Consider the following 19,827-nt stretch of genomic DNA (forward strand, 5'->3'; position numbering starts at 1 on the left):
GGCACTATTAGTATACTATGCATGAGGCTTGCAACTTGTAGGATATAATTTACATAACTCATATATTCTTTATTACTACTGTTGACAAAATTGTTTCATGTTTTCAAAATAAAAGCTCTAGCACAAATATAGCAATCGATGCTTTCCTCTTTGAAGGACCATTCTTTTTACTTTTATGTTGAGTCAGTTCACCTATCTCTCTCCACCTCAAGAAGCAAACACTTGTGTGAACTCTGCATTGATTCCTACATACTTGCATATTGCACTTGTTATATTACTCTATGTTGACAATTATCCATGAGATATACATGTTATAAGTTGAAAGCAACCGCTAAAACTTAATCTTCCTTTGTGTTGCTTGAATACCTTTACTTTGATTTATTGCTTTATGAGTTAACTCTTATGCAAGACTTATTGATGCTTGTCTTGAGGTACTATTCATGAAAAGTCTTTGCTTTATGATTCACTTGTTTACTCATGTCATTACCATTGTTTTGATCGCTGCATTCATTACATATGTTTACAAATAGTATGATCAAGGTTATGATGGCATGTCACTTCAGAAATTATCTTTGTTATCGTTTTACCTGCTCGGGACGAACAGAACTAAGCTTGGGGATGCTGATACGTCTCCGACGTATCGATAATTTCTTATGTTCCATGCCATATTATTGATGATACCTACATGTTTTATGCACACTTTATGTCATATTCGTGCATTTTCCGGAACTAACCTATTAACAAGATGCCGAAGAGCCGGCTTGTTGTTTTCTCGCTGTTTTTGGTTTCAGAAATCCTAGTAAGGAAATATTCTCGGAATTGGACGAAATCAAGACCCAGGGTCCTATTTTGCCACGAAGCTTCGGAAGACCGAAGAGGAGTCGAAGTTGGGCCACGAGGGCCGCCACCATAGGGCGGCGCGGCCCAGGTCTTGGCCGCGCCGACCTGTGGTGTGGGGCCCTCGTGTGGCCCCCCACGTTGCCCTTCCGCCTACTTAAAGCCTCCGTCGCGAAACCCCTGATGCGAAAAACCACGATACGGAAAACCTTACTGAGACGCCGCCGCCAATCCCATCTCGGGGGATTCTGGAGATCTCCTCCGGCACCCTGCCGGAGAGGGGATTCATCTCCCGGAGGACTCTACACCGCCATGGTCGTCTCCGGAGTGATGAGTGAGTAGTTCACCCCTGGACTATGGGTCCATAGCAGTAGCTAGATGGTTGTCTTCTCCTCATTGTGCTTCATTGTTGGATCTTGTGAGCTGCCTAACATGATCAAGATCATCTATCTGTAATACTCTATGTTGTGTTTATCGGGATCCGATGGATAGAGAATACCATGTTATGTTAATTATCAAGTTATTACATATGTGTTGTTTATGATCTTGCATGCTCTCCGTTATTAGTAGAGGCTCCGGCCAAGTTTTTGCTCTTAACTCCAAGAGGGAGTATTTATGCTCGATAGTGGGTTCATGCCCGCATTGACACCGGGACAGTGACGTGAAAGTTCTAAGGTTGTGCTTGTGCTATTGCCACTAGGGATAAAACATTGATGCTATGTCTAAGGATGTAGTTATTGATTACATTACGCACCATACTTAATGCAATTGTCCGTTGCTTTGCAACTTAATACTGGAAGGGGTTCGGATGATAACCTGAAGGTGGACTTTTTAGGCATAGATGCGGTTGGATGGCGGTCTATGTACTTTGTCGTAATGCCCAATTAAATCTCACTTGTACTTTTCATGACATGTATGTGCATTGTTATGCCCTCTCTATTTGTCAATTGCCCGACTGTAATTTGTTCACCCAACATGCTTTTATCTTATGGGAGAGACACCTCTAGTGAACTGTGGACCCCGGTCCATTCTTTAATACTGAAATACAAATCTGCTGCAATACTTGTTTTATCTGTTTTCTCTCGCAAACAATCATCTTCCACACAATACGGTTAATCCTTTGTTACAGCAAGCCGGTGAGATTGACAACCTCACTGTTTCGTTGGGGCAAAGTACTTTGGATTGTGTTGTGCAGGATTCCACGTTGGCGCCGGAATCCCCGGTGTTGCGCCGCACTACATCCCGCCGCCATCAACCTTCAACGTGCTTCTTGGCTCCTCCTGGTTCGATAAACCTTGGTTTCTTTCTGAGGGAAAACTTGCTGCTGTGCGCATCATACCTTCCTCTTGGGGTTCCCAACGAACGTGTGAAATACACGCCATCAGCCTCTTCCATCATTGAGAACGATGGACTCATGTTCAAGGCCTGCCCAAAAATTCAGCTTGGCAACATCGACAAGGCTCTTCTTTGGAAAGACGCCTGGGTTGCAGGACTATGCTCTTCAAGATCGTTTTCCAAACTTTTGAAGCTTGCTCGACAAAAAAAAAATTCTAGTTATGGACAATGGTAGATGGATAAAAGGGCTTTAAAGAACGAATTCTGCTAAGGTAATCGATCAGTTTGTCTGCCCTTGGACTTCTATTTAACCAGTGCAGCTTTCTGAAAATATTGATACTACCTACTCTTCCTCTTTCCTCCAAAAAGTAAAAATAAAAATGACACAAAAAGCTATTTTAGAGAAAAAAAAGATATTTTTCCTCTGATAGGTTGTCTGCAAGATGGTAGCTCCATCAGGAAAAGAGCCCTCTTTGTGATCAAACAATGAAATCTGCGAATCATTTGTTTCTTGGCTGCCCATACGTAAATAACAATTTGGCAAGGTTTTTGGCCTCAATTCATCTTGCCGTGGCAGGAATCGCTTGATAGCTCAAGGTCCATCTAAGGTTGGTGGAGGAAAATTGCAAAGCTTAGGAGGAAGAAGAACAATTGAGATAAAACTTCTATAGCTCTCCTCACTTGCCCCACATCTTTGGAAAGAAAGGAGTCTAAGGATCTTTGAAAACTATAGTTACTCACCTATGGATCTACACTTGTGCAAATAATTATAAGGGAGAATAGGGCGGCAGAAGTGGCTCCCACATAATCACGTAAATTATGGTTCCTCATTTTTCTTAACCTGGCTTCTTTTCATTGTAAGGATTTTCCTCCTTCTGTATTGCCAAAGGGAGCTCCTCCTATTTCCCCTAAAAAAGAGAGTAATATCTTGAGTAGGGTTGGCATGTCTAAAGAAAACATCAAGGAAACCTCATTTACTTCTTAGTTTTCTTTTCGCAAAACTATATCCTATGTAAAGTGGGGTGGTGGACTATCTATAGACAGACTCTTCGTGGCCATCGGATAAAATCTTTCCGGGCCCTTTGCTAGAGGAATCTTAATGATCAAATCATTTGTAGATTACTTATTCTTTCTGTCCAAAAATAATTTTCTCCACTGTTTTCTAGATACAGAAAGAAGTTAAATAAGTTTTTTAAAAACGGAAGGAGCATTTCCACATCCACATGACGATGAGATCGATAAAAAAGCAGAACTCATCGGTAAAAAAGCTCCCCTGGCTGCCTTTTCATCTTTTCGGCTGCCCTATAGCTTCTACACACGCACGCAAAAGCAAATCTGATCCTGAATTCCTGATGCAATGTAGGTAGGCCAAAAGAAAGAACATCAAGAAAACGGAGCTCCCCACCACCAGCAACAGTACCGTCTCTGTCCGGTCCCTATGAATGAAGCTGAGAGCTACCGCAGCCCCTCCTTCACACGTCTTGGTGATCGGACTATCTTCCAAAACCATAATGTAGCTAGCTCCGTGCAGCGTGTTCGGCCGTGGTTCTGGCTGGCCCCTGTCCCCAGCTGATCGACACTTCCAAATTCCGCGGCTCCACGACCTCCGGCCACTTGATAAAAGGGCTCCTCCACCAGCTATTCCCGGCAGTCATCCCGGTCCTGCCTTATTCTTGGCGCCAGTCATCAGTTCCACAGCTCCACACCCACACAAACACGTACGTAGTAGAAGATGCCAATGGAGAGGTCCATGTCCTGCGCCGAGCGGAGCACGTCCGTGACGGCGCCGGCGAACGACCTCCGGTGCCACAGCGCCTCCTACGCCGCCTCCTTCGCGCCGGCGGCGCACAAGAAGATGCAGCGCGCGAAGAGCACTCTTTCTTCATCTTCCTGGTCGCGAGCGGTGGCGCCCGCCGTGCAGCGGAGCGGCAGCACCAAGACCGTCTCCAGCCCCGCCCCGGGCCTGAACCTCCGGTGCTACAGCGCCTCCTACTCCGCCTCCTACAACCCTCTCTCCGGAGGAAGCACCCCGCAGGCCAAGGGGCCCAGCACCGCCGCCGCCCCCGTCTGGTGCAACGCCGGCCGCCGCTCCCTCAACCTCCGAAGCTACACCCCCTCCTTCGCCGCATTGGTCGACGACGAGGCCCCAGCCAAAGTCCCGGCCAAGAAGGCGGCTGTAGCGGCTGCTCCCGGCGACGACGCCGAGGCGGAGCTGCAGAGGAAGAAGCGGCTGGTGGGCTACAAGGTGTACGACGTGGAGGGGAAGGTGAAGGGCTCCGTGCGGCGCAGCGTCAAGTGGATCAAGGGCAAGTGCTCCCGCGCGGTGTACGGCGGCATGTGATCCATCTTGCTCTGCTTCCGGCTCCGGCACCAGCTGTTGTTGAGCTTGGTCCTTCGATCTACTACGTATGAGCTAGAGTCTGCTCCTCTGCTTGCTCCCTCTTCCGTTTCTCCTCCTTCTTCTCGACCTAGCTAGTACTAGGATTTTCGACGAGATTTGTCATGTGCCCTAGAGGGTATGACATATGTACAGTAGTATGAGCGGTGCTTCTCTTGGAGTCTTGCTTGGCCGCCGAGAGGAATTGGTCTGTGTTGTCCTTGTACATACCTACATATGGATCCGTCCTCTCCTCCCCGTGTACCATTACCTGCTTGTGTATATAGACGCTATGTAGAATATGTTTTTGGCACTGTGAGATCATGTAAATAAATAAATCATGTGTTACTACTAGGTATATATATACATACACTTTTTTTTGACAGGAATATACATACACTGGTCATGTTCTTCTCCTATTACCACTGACTGAACCGACTTCATCTATTTCTTCCAAGCTACTCTCTCCTTTATGGACTTTTCTTCTGTATTGCTTTGTTTCCTGTTAATATCACCATCCAACTTTTCTTCCAATCTTGATATAACTTGTGCCAAGAGTGTTATTAGGTCCTTGTCTTCTTGACCTGGAATGCCAAAGAGGAAGCTCGCCAGTACAGTTTTCGTTAGCTCAAACGCTACGCGTGCTGCGAAAAGGGCAAGGCACGCTTCGTTTGGGATCGCCGTGCCCACCGATTCTCCACGGCTGGGAAGGAATGGATTCTTCCAATTGGAACCACTTGACATGACATGGCCTGGCAGTGTTGGATATCGCTTTCCTGCAACTGAAACCAACCAACCAATTCCAGCACGAAACATGTAGCAGCAAAGTGATGATATGACTGTTGTGCTCCAGCAGTCCAGTATAGGTGAGTAGGCGTGTAATTCTGCTCGTCAGCTTTCCAGGGCAATTTGACAATTTCTTCTCCCCCACTGCCGTTTCTTCTACCTGCGCGGTTCAGTTGAGGTCGGCACGAAAACGGTTGGGCATAAAGGTGTATTTGACGGATTGTTACTTGCAAGAATGGAATTCTCCGTGGCTGCTTTTATGCCGATACTGTCGCCTGCTAATTTGTCCATGAGTTCCAATCCGTGGTGAGATAAGCTAGTTTTTTCAGGTTGATTGGGCCTCCATGATCTTTCTACTCGAGTTTTTCGCAAGTCACCATCTTGCAACGATCATATTCGTAAACATCAACTCTGAGTTGGCAATTGTTAGGGCAATATGCTTGTTGTATTACCAGGGGGCCAAAGGCCACAATATATAGTACATGTACAGGTGCACATATGCAGAAAGCCCCCTAACATAGGGAGAAACTACAATATACAGATATATACATCTAACACCCCCCTCAAACTCATGGTGGATCCACAACACTGAGTTTGGAGAGTAAGAAATCATGCTGCGCTCGAGTCTGTGCCTTCGTAAAGAAATCCGCCAACTGCAAATCTGAAGGCACGTAATGAACCGCAACAACATCATCATGTACCTGAGCACGTGTGTAAAAAGCATCAACACCAATATGCTTGGTCAGCTCATGCTTGACCGGATCACGTGCAATACTGATAGCACATGTACTTGTCGGACAAAAGTGGAGTGGGTGTCGTAACAGAGACCCCAAAATCTGCAAGCAACCACCGTAACCAAGTCACCTCAGCAATCAACAAAGCCATAGCCCGCAACTCAGCCTCAACACTCGAACGGGAAACTGCGATCTGTTTCTTCGTCTTCCAAGCAACAAGCGAACCACCAAGAAACACACAGTAAGCAGAAAGTGAACGACGATCCGTAGGATCACTTGCCCACGTAGCATCCGAATAGCACTGGAGCTGGAGAGATCTGGAACGGGGAAAGAAAATGCGACGAATGATCGTGCCACGAAGGTAACGAAGAACACGGAGGAGCTGACTATAGTGAACAGTGGTAGGAGCTGAGACAAACTAACTCATAATATGAACAGGATAAGAAATATCAGGGCGAGTGACAGCAAGATAAACAAGACTCCCAACAAGATGGCGATAACGGGTGGGATCAGGAAGAGGATCATCATCAGTAGGACGAATCTTAACATTAAGCTCCATAGGAGTATCAACCGTGCGCCCATCCCCAAGAGCAGCACGAGCAAGAAGATCCTGAATGTACTTTTCCTGAGATATAGAAAAGCCATCAGAAGTGGAGGAAACCTCAATGCCAAGAAAATAGCGAAGAGGACCAAGATCAGTCATAAGAAACTGATCACGAAGACGAGCCTTGACGAAGGCAATATACTCAGGATCATCACCAGTAATGATCATGTCATCAACATAGAGAAGAAGAAGAGTACGTCCACGAGGAGAAGTGTGAACAAAAAGTGCTGGATCATGAAGACTAGGAGAGAAACCAGCAGCAGTCACAACAGAGGCGAAGCGCTCAAACCAGGAACGAGGGGCCTGTTTGAGACCATAGAGAGAACGTCGAAGACGACAAACCATCCCATCGGGAACAGAATACCCAGGAGGAGGCTGCATGTAAACCTCCTCACTCAACTCGCCATTAAGAAAAGAATTCTGAACATCAAGCTGGAAGACAGATGATACGTCTCCAACGTATCGATAATTTCTTGTGTTCCATGCCACATTATTGATGTTATCTACATGTTATATGCACACTTTATGTCATATTCGTGCATTTTCTGGAACTAACCTATTAACAAGATGCCGAAGTGCCGGTTCCGTTTTCTCGCTGTTTTTGGTTTCGAAATCCTAGTAACGAAATATTCTCGGAATCGGACGAAATCAACGCCCAGGTTCCTATTTTACCCGGAAGCCTCCAGAACACACGAGAACCGCCGGAGAAGGGAGGCGGGGCCACCAAACCCTACCCGGCGCGGCCAAGGGGCGCCCCCCTAGGGTGTGGACCCCCTTCGACCTTCCCGCGCCGCCTCTCCGCCTATAAAAAGCCCCTGGATCAGAAAACCCGATACCAATTGACGAAACCCACAGAAACCTTCCAGAGCCGCCGCCATCGCGAAGCCAAGATCTGGGGGACAGGATCTCTGTTCCGGCACGCTGCCGGAGCGGGGAAGTGCCCCCGGAAGGCTTCTCCATCGATACCGCTGCCATCTCCACCGCCATCTTCATCACCGCTGCTGCTCCCATGAGGAGGGAGTAGTTCTCCATCGAGGCTCGGGGCTGTACCGGTAGCTATGTGGTTCATCTCTCTCCTATGTAGTTCAATACAATAATCTCATGAGCTGCCTTACATGATTGAGATTCATATGATGATGCTTGTAATCTAGATGTCATTATGCTAGTCAAGTGAGTTTTACTTATGTGATCTCCGGAGACTCCTCGTCCCACGTGTGTAAAGGTGACAGTGTGTGCACCGTGTGGGTCTCTTAGGCCATATTTCACAGAATACTTACTCATTGAATGACATAGTGAGGTGCTTATTTATATCTCTTTATGATTGCAGCATGTTGTATCACAATTCATCTATGTGCTACTCTAGTGATGTGTTATTAAAGTAGTTTTATTCCTCCTGCACGTGTGTAAAGGTGACAGTGCGTGCACCGTGTTAGTACTTGGTTTATGCTATGATCATGATCTCTTGTAGATTATGGAGTTAACTATTGCTATGATAATATTGATGTGATCTATTCCTCCTACATATGCATGAAGGTGACGAGTGTGCATGCTATGCTAGTACTTGGTTTAGTAGCGTTGATCTATCTTACACTAAAGGTTACTTAAACATGAGCATTATTGTGGAGCTTGTTAACTCCGGCATTGAGGGTTCGTGTAATCCTACGCAATGTGTTCATCATCCAACAAAGTGTAGAGTATGCATTTATCCGTTACATTATGTGATCAATGTTGAGAGTGTCCACTAGTGAAAGTGTAATCCCTAGGCCTTGTTCCTAAATACTGCTGAGTTACTACTGCTTGTTTACTACTACTTGCGTTACTACTGCTGAGTTACTACTGCTTGTTTACTTGTTTTATCGCGTTACTACTGCTGCAATACCACCACCATCAACTACACGCCAAGCACTTTTCTCGACACCGTTGCTACTTGCTCATACTTATTCATACCACCTGTATTTCACTATCTCTTCGCCGAACTAGTGCACCTATTAGGTGTGTTGGGGACACAAGAGACTTCTTGCTTTGTGGTTGCAGGGTTGCATGAGAGGGATATCTTTGACCTCTTCCTCCCCGAGTTCGATAAACCTTGGGTATCCACTTAAGGGAAACTTGCTGCTGTTCTACAAACCTCTGCTCTTGGAGGCCCAACACTGTCTACAAGAATAGAAGCTCCCGTAGACATCAAGCACTTTTCTGGCGCCGTTGCCGGGGAGGAAAGGTAAAAGGCACTCATACTACGGTCTCAGGTAAAGTATTTTTCCGGCGCCGTCGTGTGTGTGCTCGAAGCTATTTCCTTTAGATCCTGCAATTGCATCTTGTTGTTTCTTGTTTACACTAGTTTGGCATAATGTACAAGAGTGAGCTTCTTATTCTATTTCCTGATTTAAAACATGGATTGTTTGATGCGAAAATTAAAAAACCTATGAAATCTTCTTTGCATGCTGGTAGTAATATTAGTATGAACGCTTTGAACACCATTGTTGACAATGATATAGAAAGTTCTAAGCTTGGGGAAGCTGGTTTGCATGATATTTTTAGTCCCCCAAGCATTGAGGAGAAAATTTTCTTTGATGATACTTTGCCTCCTATTTATGATGATTATAATGATAGTGGTCTTTTGGTGCCACCTACTATGGAGAGTGAATTTGATTATGATTACAATATGCCTCCTATATTTGATGATGAGAATAATAATGATAGCTACTTTGTTGAATTTGCTCCCACTACAACTAATAAAATTGATTATGCCTATGTGGAGAGTAATAATTTTATGCATGAGACTCATGATAAGAATGCTTCATTTGATAGTTATATTGTTGAGTTTGCTCATGATGCTACTGAAAGTTATTATGAGAGAGGAAAATATGGTTGTAGAAATTTTCATGTTACTAAAATGCCTCTCTATGTGCTGAAATTTTTGAAGCTATACTTGTTTTATCTTCCTATGCTTGTTACTTTGCTCCTCATGAACTTGTTTATTTACAAGATTCCTATGCATAGGAAGCATGTTAGACTTAAATGTGTTTTGAATTTGCCTCTTGATGCTCTCTTTTTCTTCAAATACTATTTCTTGCGAGTGCATCATTAAAACTGCTGAGCCCATCTTAATGGCTAAAAAGAAAGAACTTCTTGGGAGATAACCCATGTGTTATTTTGCTACAGTACTTTGTTTTATATTTGTGTCTTGGAAGTTGTTTACTACTGTAGCAACCTCTCCTTATCTTAGTTTTGAGTTTTGTTGTGCCAAGTTAAGCCGTTGACAGAAAAGTAAGTACTAGATTTGGATTACTGCGCAGTTCCAGATTTCTTTGCTGTCACGAATATGAGCCCACTGCCCTGCAGTAAGCTCAGAAAATTATGCCAATTTACGTGCATGATCCTCAGATATGTACGCAACTTTCATTCAATTTGAGCATTTTCATTTGAGCAAGTCTGGTGGCCTAATAAAATCCATCTTTACGGACTGTTCTGTTTTGACAGATTCTGCCTTTTATTTCGCATTGCCTCTTTTGCTATGTTGGATGAATTTCTTTGATCCATTGATGTCCAGTAGCTTTATGCAATGTCCAGAAGTGTTAAGAATGATTGTGTCACCTCTGAACATGTTAATTTTTATTGTCCACTAACCCTCTAATGAGTTGTTTCGAGTTTGGTGTGGAGGAAGTTTTCAAGGGTCAAGAGAGGAGGATGATATACTATGATCAAGGAGAGTGAAAGATCTAAGCTTGGGGATGCACCCGGTGGTTCACCCCTGCATATATCAAGAAGACTCAAGCGTCTAAGCTTGGGGATGCCCAAGGCATCCCCTTCTTCATCAATAAATTATCAGGTTCCTTCTCTTGAAACTATATTTTTATTCCATCACATCTTATGTGCTTTTTCTTGGAGCGTCGGTTTTTTTTTGTTTTTTGTTTTTGTTTGAATAAATGCTTGTGTGGGAGAGAGACACGCTCCGCTGGTTCATATGAACACATGTGTTCTTAGCTTTTAATTTTCATGGCGAAGTTTCTTCTTCGTTAATTTGTTATATGGTTGGAATTGGAAAATGATACATGTAGTAAATTGCTATAATGTCTTGGATAATGCGATACTTGGCAATTGTTGTGCTCATGTTTAAGCTCTTGCATCATATACTTTGCACCCATTAATGAAGAAACACTTAGAGCTTGCTAATTTGGTTTGCATATTTGGTTTCTCTAGAGTCTAGATAATATCTAGTATTGAGTTTTGAACAACAAGGAAGACGGTATGGAGCCTTATAATGTTTACAATATGTCTTTTATGTGAGTTTTGCTGTACCGTTCATCCTTGTGTTTGTTTCAAATAACCTTGCTAGCCTAAACCTTGTATCGAGAGGGAATACTTCTCATGCATCCAAAATACTTGAGCCAACCACTATGCCATTTGTGTCCACTATACCTACCTACTACATGGTATTTATCCGCCATTCCAAAGTAAATTACTTGAGTGCTACCTTTAAAATTCCATCATTCACCTTTGCAATATATAGCTCATGGGACAAATAGCTTAAAAACTATTGTGGTATTGAATATGTAATTATGCACTTTATCTCTTATTAAGTTGCTTGTTGTGCGATAACCATGTTTATCGGGGAACGCCATCAACTCATTGTTGAATTTCATGTGAGTTGCTATGCATGTTCGTCTTGTCTGAAGTAAGGGCGATCTACACTGAGTTGAATGGTTTGAGCATGCATATTGTGAGAGAAGAACATTGGGCCGCTAACTAAAGCCATGATTCATGGTGGAAGTTTCAGTTTTGGACAAACATCCTCAAATCTCTAATGAGAAAAGAATTAATTGTTGTCAAATGCTTAAAGCATTAAAAGAGGAGTCCATTATCTCGTTGTCTATGTTGTCCCGGTATGGATGTCTAAGTTGAGAATAATCAAAAGCGAGAAATCCAAATGCGAGCTTTCTCCTTAGACCTTTGTACAGGCGGCATAGAGGTACCCCTTTGTGAAACTTGGTTAAAGCATATGTATTGCGGTGATAATCCAGGTAGTCCAAGCTAATTAGGACAAGGTGCGGGCACTATTGGTACACTATGCATGAGGCTTGCAACTTATAAGATATAATTTACATGATGCATATGCTTTATTACTACCGTTGACAAAATTGTTTCATGTTTCAAAATCAAAGCTCTAGCACAAATAGAGCAATCGATGCTTTCCTCTTTGAAGGACCATTCTTTTACTTTTATTGTTGAGTCAGTTCACCTATTTCTCTCCACCTCAAGAAGCAAACACTTGTGTGAAATGTGCATTGATTCTTACATATTTGCATATTGCACTTGTTATATTGCTTTGCATTGACAATTATCCATGAGATATACATGTTACAAGTTGAAAGCAACCGCTGAAACTTAATCTTCTTTTGTGTTGCTTCAATATCTTTACTTTGAATTATTGCTTTATGAGTTAACTCTTATGCAAGACTTATTGATGCTTGTCTTGAAGTGCTATTCATGAAAGGTCTTTGCTTTATGATTCAGTTGTTTACCCATGTCATATACATTGTTTTGATCGCTGCATTCACTACATATGCTTGTACAAATAGTATGATCAAGTTTATGATGGCATGTCACTCCAGAAATTATCTTTGTTATCGTTTTACCTGCTCGGGACGAGCAGAACTAAGCTTAGGGATGCTGATACGTCTCCAACGTATCGATAATTTCTTGTGTTCCATGCCACATTATTGATGTTATCTACATGTTATATGCACACTTTATGTCATATTCGTGCATTTTACGGAACTAACCTATTAACAAGATGCCGAAGTGCCGGTTCTCGTTTTACTGCTGTTTTTGGTTTCGAAATCCTAGTAACGAAATATTCTCGGAATCGGACGAAATCAACGCCCGGGTTCCTATTTTACCGGAAGCCTCCGGAACACACGAGAACCGCCGGAGAGAGGGAGGCAGGGCCACCAAACCCTACCCGGCGCGGCCAAGGGGGGGGCGCCCCTAGGGTGTGGACCCCCTTCGACCTTCCTGCGCCGCCTCTCCGCCTATAAAAAGCCCCTGGATCAGAAAACCCGATACCAATTGACGAAACCCACGAAACCTTCCCGAGCCGCCGCCATCGCGAAGCCAAGATCCGGGGACAGGATCTCTGTTCCGGCACGCTGCCGGAGCGGGGAAGTGCCCCCGGAAGGCTTCTCCATCGATACCGCTGCCATCTCCACCGCCATCTTCATCACCGCTGCTGCTCCCATGAGGAGGGAGTAGTTCTCCATCGAGGCTCGGGGCTGTACCGGTAGCTATGTGGTTCATCTCTCTCCTATGTAGTTCAATACAATAATCTCATGAGCTGCCTTACATGATTGAGATTCATATGATGATGCTTGTAATCTAGATGTCATTATGCTAGTCAAGTGAGTTTTACTTATGTGATCTCCGGAGACTCTTCGTCCCACGTGTGTAAAGGTGACAGTGTGTGCACCGTGTGGGTCTCTTAGGCCATATTTCACAGAATACTTACTCATTGAATGGCATAGTGAGGTGCTTATTTATATCTCTTTATGATTGCAGCATGTTGTATCACAATTCATCTATGTGCTACTCTAGTGATGTGTTATTAAAGTAGTTTTATTCCTCCTCGCACGTGTGTAAAGGTGACGAGTGCGTGCACCGTGTTAGTACTTGGTTTATGCTATGATCATGATCTCTTGTAGATTATGGAGTTAACTATTGCTATGATAATATTGATGTGATCTATTCCTCCTACATATGCATGAAGGTGACGGTGTGCATGCTATGCTAGTACTTGGTTTAGTAGCGTTGATCTATCTTACACTAAAGGTTACTTAAACATGAGCATTATTGTGGAGCTTGTTAACTCCGGCATTGAGGGTTCGTGTAATCCTACGCAATGTGTTCATCATCCAACAAAGTGTAGAGTATGCATTTATACTGTTCGTTATGTGATCAATGTTGAGAGTGTCCACTAGTGAAAGTGTAATCCCTAGGCCTTGTTCCTAAATACCGCTGAGTTACTACTGCTTGTTTACTACTACTTGCGTTACTACTGCCGAGTTACTACTTGCTTGTTTACTTGTTTCTATTGCGTTACTACTGCTGCAATACCACCACCATCAACTACACGCCAAGCACTTTTCTGACACCGTTGCTACTGCTCATACTTATTCATACCACCTGTATTTCACTATCTCTTCGCCGAACTAGTGCACCTATTAGGTGTGTTGGGGACACAAGAGACTTCTTGCTTTGTGGTTGCAGGGTTGCATGAGAGGGATATCTTTGACCTCTTCCTCCCTGAGTTCGATAAACCTGGGGTATCCACTTAAGGGAAACTTGCTGCTGTTCTACAAACCTCTGCTCTTGGAGGCCCAACACTGTCTACAAGAATAGAAGCTCCCGTAGACATCAACAGACCAGCGGCGAATAGAAGCAACAGCAAGAAGGGTACGCACAGTAGCCATATGAGCCATAGGGGCAAAAGTCTCATCATAGTCATAGCCGTGCTCCTGCTGAAAACCACGAGCCACAAGACGCGCTTTATAGCGCTCAAGAGATCCATCAGAGCGAGTCTTAATTTTATAGACCCAATTACACGTGATGGGACGAACACCAGAAGGGGGAGAAACAAGATCCCAAGTGCCAGTGCGCTCAAGCGCAGCGATCTCCTCAGCCATGGCAAGCTGCCATTCAGGATGACGCTCGGCCCCGATAAGAAGTCGGCTCGGAAATGACAGAGAGACCATACTGACTAGGAGAGTAACGAGCTGGAGCACGACGCTGACGAACAGGCCGTGAAGGGGGAAGCTCATCTGCAGAAGACAAGTCATCAGAAGAAGAGGAAGAAGGGACAGCATCGGAAGGAGCCGAAGCCGGAGAACGAGGAGTACTAGGTGGACTAGACGAACGAGAGGATGGCGCCGAGGGGGGCGCATCAGAAGTTTGAGGGAGGGGAGGAGGGACAACAGGGGGTGCATCCGGAAAAAGAATAAAAGAGATATCATCCACCGGGTAAATACCCGAGGTGGGGCGAGGATAGAAGGGACGCGTCTCATCAAACGTGACGTCACGAGAGATGCGCATCCAACGACCAACGGGGTCCCAACAGCGATAGCCCTTATGCTCATCACTGTGTCCGAGAAAAACACACTCAACAGACTGAGCGGTCAGTTTGGTGCGTTCAGGAAGAAGGACATAGCAGACGCAACCAAATGAACGGAGAGTCGAGTAGTTTGGAGAAACACCAGAGAGACGCTCGAGAGGAATGCCACCCTGTAGAGCAGCGGAAGGCTGAATGTTAATGAGGTGGGCCGACCTAGCGACAGCCTCAGCCCAGAAATGTGGCGAAACAGAAGAAGCAATCATCATAGCACGGGTGGTCTCAAGAAGATGACGATGCTTACGCTCGGCGACGCCATTTTGAGCATGCGTGCCGGGACAAGAAAACTGAGCGAGGGTGCCCTCCTCAGCAAGGACACCACGAAGGTGCTTGGGAGATATACTCACCGGCGAGAATCAGCACGGAACACGCGAATGGGTGAAGAATGCCGAGTGCGGACCATGGCCGCAAAACGCTGATAAATAGAGAGCACCTCACTGCGAGAGCGCATGAAAAACACCCAGGTGTACCGTGAAAAATCATCAATGAATAATATATAGTATCGATGGCCCCCTTTCGAAGAGAAGGGAGCCGGACCCCAAACATCTGAATGGACTAAACCGAACGGTCGCTGAGAGATAGACACACTAGTAGGATAGGGAAGTTGAATTTGTTTGCCTAACCTACAACCCTGACAGTGTAACGACCCATCTCCAGAGACAGACCCCAGAAGACCACGATGAACCAAAGACGACAGGCGAGAGTCACAAAGGTGACCAAGACGATGATGCCACTGCTGAAAAGAGCCGGTGACAGAGGCAACAACCGGAGGGGAACTGACAGATGGAGGGGCAGCGAAAGGAACACAAAGCCAGTCTAACTCCCAAAGCCCCAGAGACTTACGGGTACGAGGGCTAGCTCCAACCAGGGCATGTGTGCAACGATCCTAAACCGCACAAGACTCAGCGTCAAGAATGACGCGACAACCAGAATCGGTGAGCTAGCTAGCAGAGAAAAGGTTCATCTGAAGGCGAGGAACATGAGAAACATCAGGGATAGAGAAAGAGGGAGTAGAAAGGGTGCCTCTACTAGAAATAGGAATAGAGGTACCATCAGCCGTGACAACACGGACAAGAGAAATAAGAGACCGAAGAGCAGACAGAATAGAAGACTCAGAGGTCGTATGAAAGGAAGCTCCAGAATCCAGATACCACGGAGACGTACCTGACTGTGTAGAAAGTGGTGGTCGCGCAGTGCCAGAAGAGCCAGTCACAAAACCAGCAGCGCCCGGCGAGGAAGAGTCTGTAGTAGCGAGCAGACCACGAAGACCCCTGAGAATGTCCTGATCAGAGAGTGCAACTGCGAAGATCCGAAGAGCCGGTCTGGCGACGATCCTGGAACTGCCGACGTAAGCGGGATCCCGCGTCCAGCAGGTGGAGGAAGTGTGGCCAACCTTGCCACAGTAGGTGCAATGAGGACGAGGGCGGAGACTCGGACCGCGAGGCTGCTGACGTAAACTGGAATCCCAAGCATCAAGCAGGCAGTGAAGTTGCGCTATCTCATGCGCAGAGAGGGGCGCGACTGGAGAGGTCGACGTACAATCACGTGCCGACGAGGAGCTATCACCCACATGCACAGAGGCCACCAAAGGGGGCGACGGAGAGCAACACGCCGATGAAGACAGAGTCGGCAAAGCGCGGTCATAACCATGTGAAGAGGCCGCGAAAGTCGATGTAGAGCGGCAGGCCGACGTAGACGGAGTCGACGAAGCGCGGCCATAACCGCGGGAAGAGGCCGCAAAAGTCGATGTAGAGCGGCGGGCCGACGTAGACGAAGTCGGCGAAGCGCGGGCAGAGCCGCATGAAGAGGCCGCAAACGGCGACGAAGAATGGCTAGCCGTCATACACGGAGGCAGCGAACAAATACCAAGTACCGAAGGGAGGCCCAAAGATAAGGCGGGATCAGCGGAAGAAGACATCGGGTAACAACAGCCGACGACAGTATTTCTTTTTATTATTATTTTTGATTTTTTTTCAACTCAGACGCGGATCGGGCGATGCGGAGCGGGCGACGCGGATCAGGGAGGCCGAAGCGGGCGACGCGGCTCAGGCAGCAGGGACGGCACGGCGCGGGAGAGAACGGGAGCAGCAGGCGGGGCGGCGCGGTAGAGTAGCGGGCGGGGCGGCGCTGTACGGGAGTAGGCGGGGCGGCGCTGTGGAGCAGAGGGCGGGGCGGCGCGGTCCGATCTGGCCGGGAAGAGGAGCCGCTACATAGAAATAAAAAAATCATTAATTAATACTCCCTCCTTTTATAACTTTTGTCGTAAATCGACGATAAAAATTGTGGAACCGAGGGACTATGTTACATTTTAGCCTATGCAATAAAAAAACTACAAACTTGTGGTTGTGGCTCCAAAAAGGCAAAAAGAAAAACTATATTTTTATCCCCATGGCTGTTTTTTGTGTATAGACCACATACTAAAAGATACTTATTATGTATCTCGAAAGAGTATTAGACATGTATATGCATTCACTATTTTTTCTGAACATTTCGAGCTAGCTCAGAATCTATATTGATTATTTGAAGCTGAAGACGGGCACCCACAAAGGCTCAACCGACAACCGCCACTAAGAGATCGCGCCACCGATGTTGAATCTATTGGAACTAGCCAGGTGGGCCTAGCATACGATTCCCGTCGCCACGAGGGAGCCACTGCCATCCGGATCATTTTCACTGCTGGTGAGGTAGTCGTTGAATCGACTATAACGAACTCGGGAACCCGCCACCGCACACGAAATCGAAGACCACCACCACCGCCACCGCCGCCCTCCACCTCTCAACTGACCGCGGCACCAAGACTCACTGTGTGATCCCGAGATCCGCGACACCCAGACACGGCCACACGAAGCAACTTTCTGGCCTATAATATCCAGCGGAGGTGGAGGAGGAGGCCGTTGTCATTCCCAGGGTCGCTGCCTTGGCGTGTTGACACCCTGCAGGCCAGCTACACTACGACGTGAAGCCCTAGAACTGGCGCACGCGATCGTGCCGAGAAGCTACACGTAATAGTTGCGGCCCGCCCATCCTAGATCAAGCCAATGGATATTTTGAGTAACGGGTAATATAGTAGCGCATGAAGGATTAGAGATTTTGGCGCTTGGGCTCTAGTGATATCGCAGTTTTTACAAATTTGAAAATGACATTTATCAGTTCAGAAAATTAAGACAAAAATGTTGTGTCCCACAAACATGCAAAACATCAATTGAAAATACTCTGTATTTTGAGCTGCATAAAAATGAAAAAAGTATGCTTGTTTTAAAACTTCTAAATTTTATCAGATTTTATCATTTTTGTGTAGCCAACAATATAAATTATTTTGCATTGCGGTTTTGCATGCTTGCAAGTTACAACATTGGCCATGTCTATATGTTTTCTATAACTTTTTAGAACTAATAAATATGATTTTTGAATTATTTTTGAATAAAAAGAGCACTGGTGCTAAGAGCCAAAGATACTTTGCGCACACCAAGATTTTTCTATAGGTTATTAATAATGCATTAAGGTATTGTAAAATATATCCGAGTTGTAGAACCGACACGACGTGAGATCGCACGAAAGCCAAATTAATCAGGAGAAGAAAATAGAGAGAGAAAACAACACAACAACTGTCGGAACAAAGAGAGGCACATAAACATCTCAGTGTTAGGCTTTCGTAGTACTGTACGGCATGATGGCGCCTACGACAGCTTCTGTAGAAGGTGAGCTGCTTATGGTGAATTCAGATCAGTGAACAGAAAGCCCACTGTCCTGGATCAGCTCCCCGTCCATTTCTTGACTTGTCGTCCCGTTGGATGGGCAGCATTTTCTTCCCGGTGACAGCAACTGAAGCGTTTGCTTGTTACAAATCCAGAGGTCTAATCCGAGTCTGATGCGCGCTGCTCAACCTCAACGTTGGCATACCTGAAAACCTTATCACACAATGTACAGCTGCCTACTGTTTCCAAATCGCAAGTTGGATGTCATCGTGCTGCAAGTTGCTCGAACGGAGGTCCATCTATTGATCACATCACAGCAACCAAATGATGTTTATCTTGTGCCTAATCATTGACCCCCATGCAGCTAGCCATGTCTACTCAAATCCTTGTTGTTCGTTATTCTTCATGTCCCCGCAAGTAATCACACTCCATCTAGGGTGCCCCAACTAGCTGAAGACAGCACGGCATTGCATTCCTTGCACGCTTGCATCATGAGCACAAGATTTGTGGCTTAAACCCAATGTAATCGTTGCAATGTGAGGAGTTCAGTCATTAGTGCCTACCTTTTTTTTTCGAAATGGGGATATGCCCCGGCTTCTGCATCATGACGATGCACGCAACCATTTATTAAAAGGAGATTCAATACGGTATCGTTTACAACTCACGCATCGCCGATGATTGATACAAAAATCAACCAGCGAAAACAACACATACTATGACTACACATCAACTTAGCCTTCTAGTATGTAGCCAACCAGCCTGGCACAAGATATCATGAGCGACCATCAGGAGTCGTGTGCATCCAGAAGCTATGGTCTCCCGATGTCCCTCCGGTGAAAGGAGGGCCCAAAGCTGGACCCAATGTGAGACCATATGGATAACCTGCAAGAAATGAAAAGATTTTTTTATTAAAGATAATATCATTTCTGATCCTCCTAATAGACCAGCATAAAGCAGAAACCCCAATCCGGATAAAAACCTTAGATTGTCTATCTACTCCATTCAATCAATTACCAAACATATTAGTAATATTGGTTGGAGGCGGAAGGTCATAAGTGAAATTAACCGTAAGCCACAGAAGCTTAGCTAAAGGACACTCAATAAAAAGGTGTTGAATAGTCTCTTGTTCCCCACAGAAAACACATTTTATACACCAATTCCAATGATGTTTAGCTAAATTATCTTTAGTTAACAAAACCTTATTACTCAAAAACCACGTGAAAATCTTTATCTTAAGAGAAATTTTAACCTTCCAGAGATATTTTCTCAGAAAAGGGGTACGGTCACTCATAAGATCC

At 45.4% G+C, this 19,827-nt stretch overlaps 1 protein-coding gene across 1 annotated transcript; it reads left to right on the top strand.

Moving 5' to 3' along the window:
* The first annotated feature begins 3,665 nt into the window (after positions 1–3,665).
* LOC124686860 lies at positions 3,666–4,907 on the top strand. The gene has a single exon (XM_047220748.1). The coding sequence runs from the start codon at positions 3,905–3,907 to the stop codon at positions 4,511–4,513; it is 609 nt and encodes a 202-aa protein (XP_047076704.1). The 5' UTR covers positions 3,666–3,904; the 3' UTR covers positions 4,514–4,907.
* Positions 4,908–19,827: the final 14,920 nt, after the last annotated feature.

Source organism: Lolium rigidum, chromosome 2 (genome assembly GCF_022539505.1).
Source record: "Lolium rigidum isolate FL_2022 chromosome 2, APGP_CSIRO_Lrig_0.1, whole genome shotgun sequence".
NCBI lineage: Eukaryota > Viridiplantae > Streptophyta > Magnoliopsida > Poales > Poaceae > Lolium > Lolium rigidum.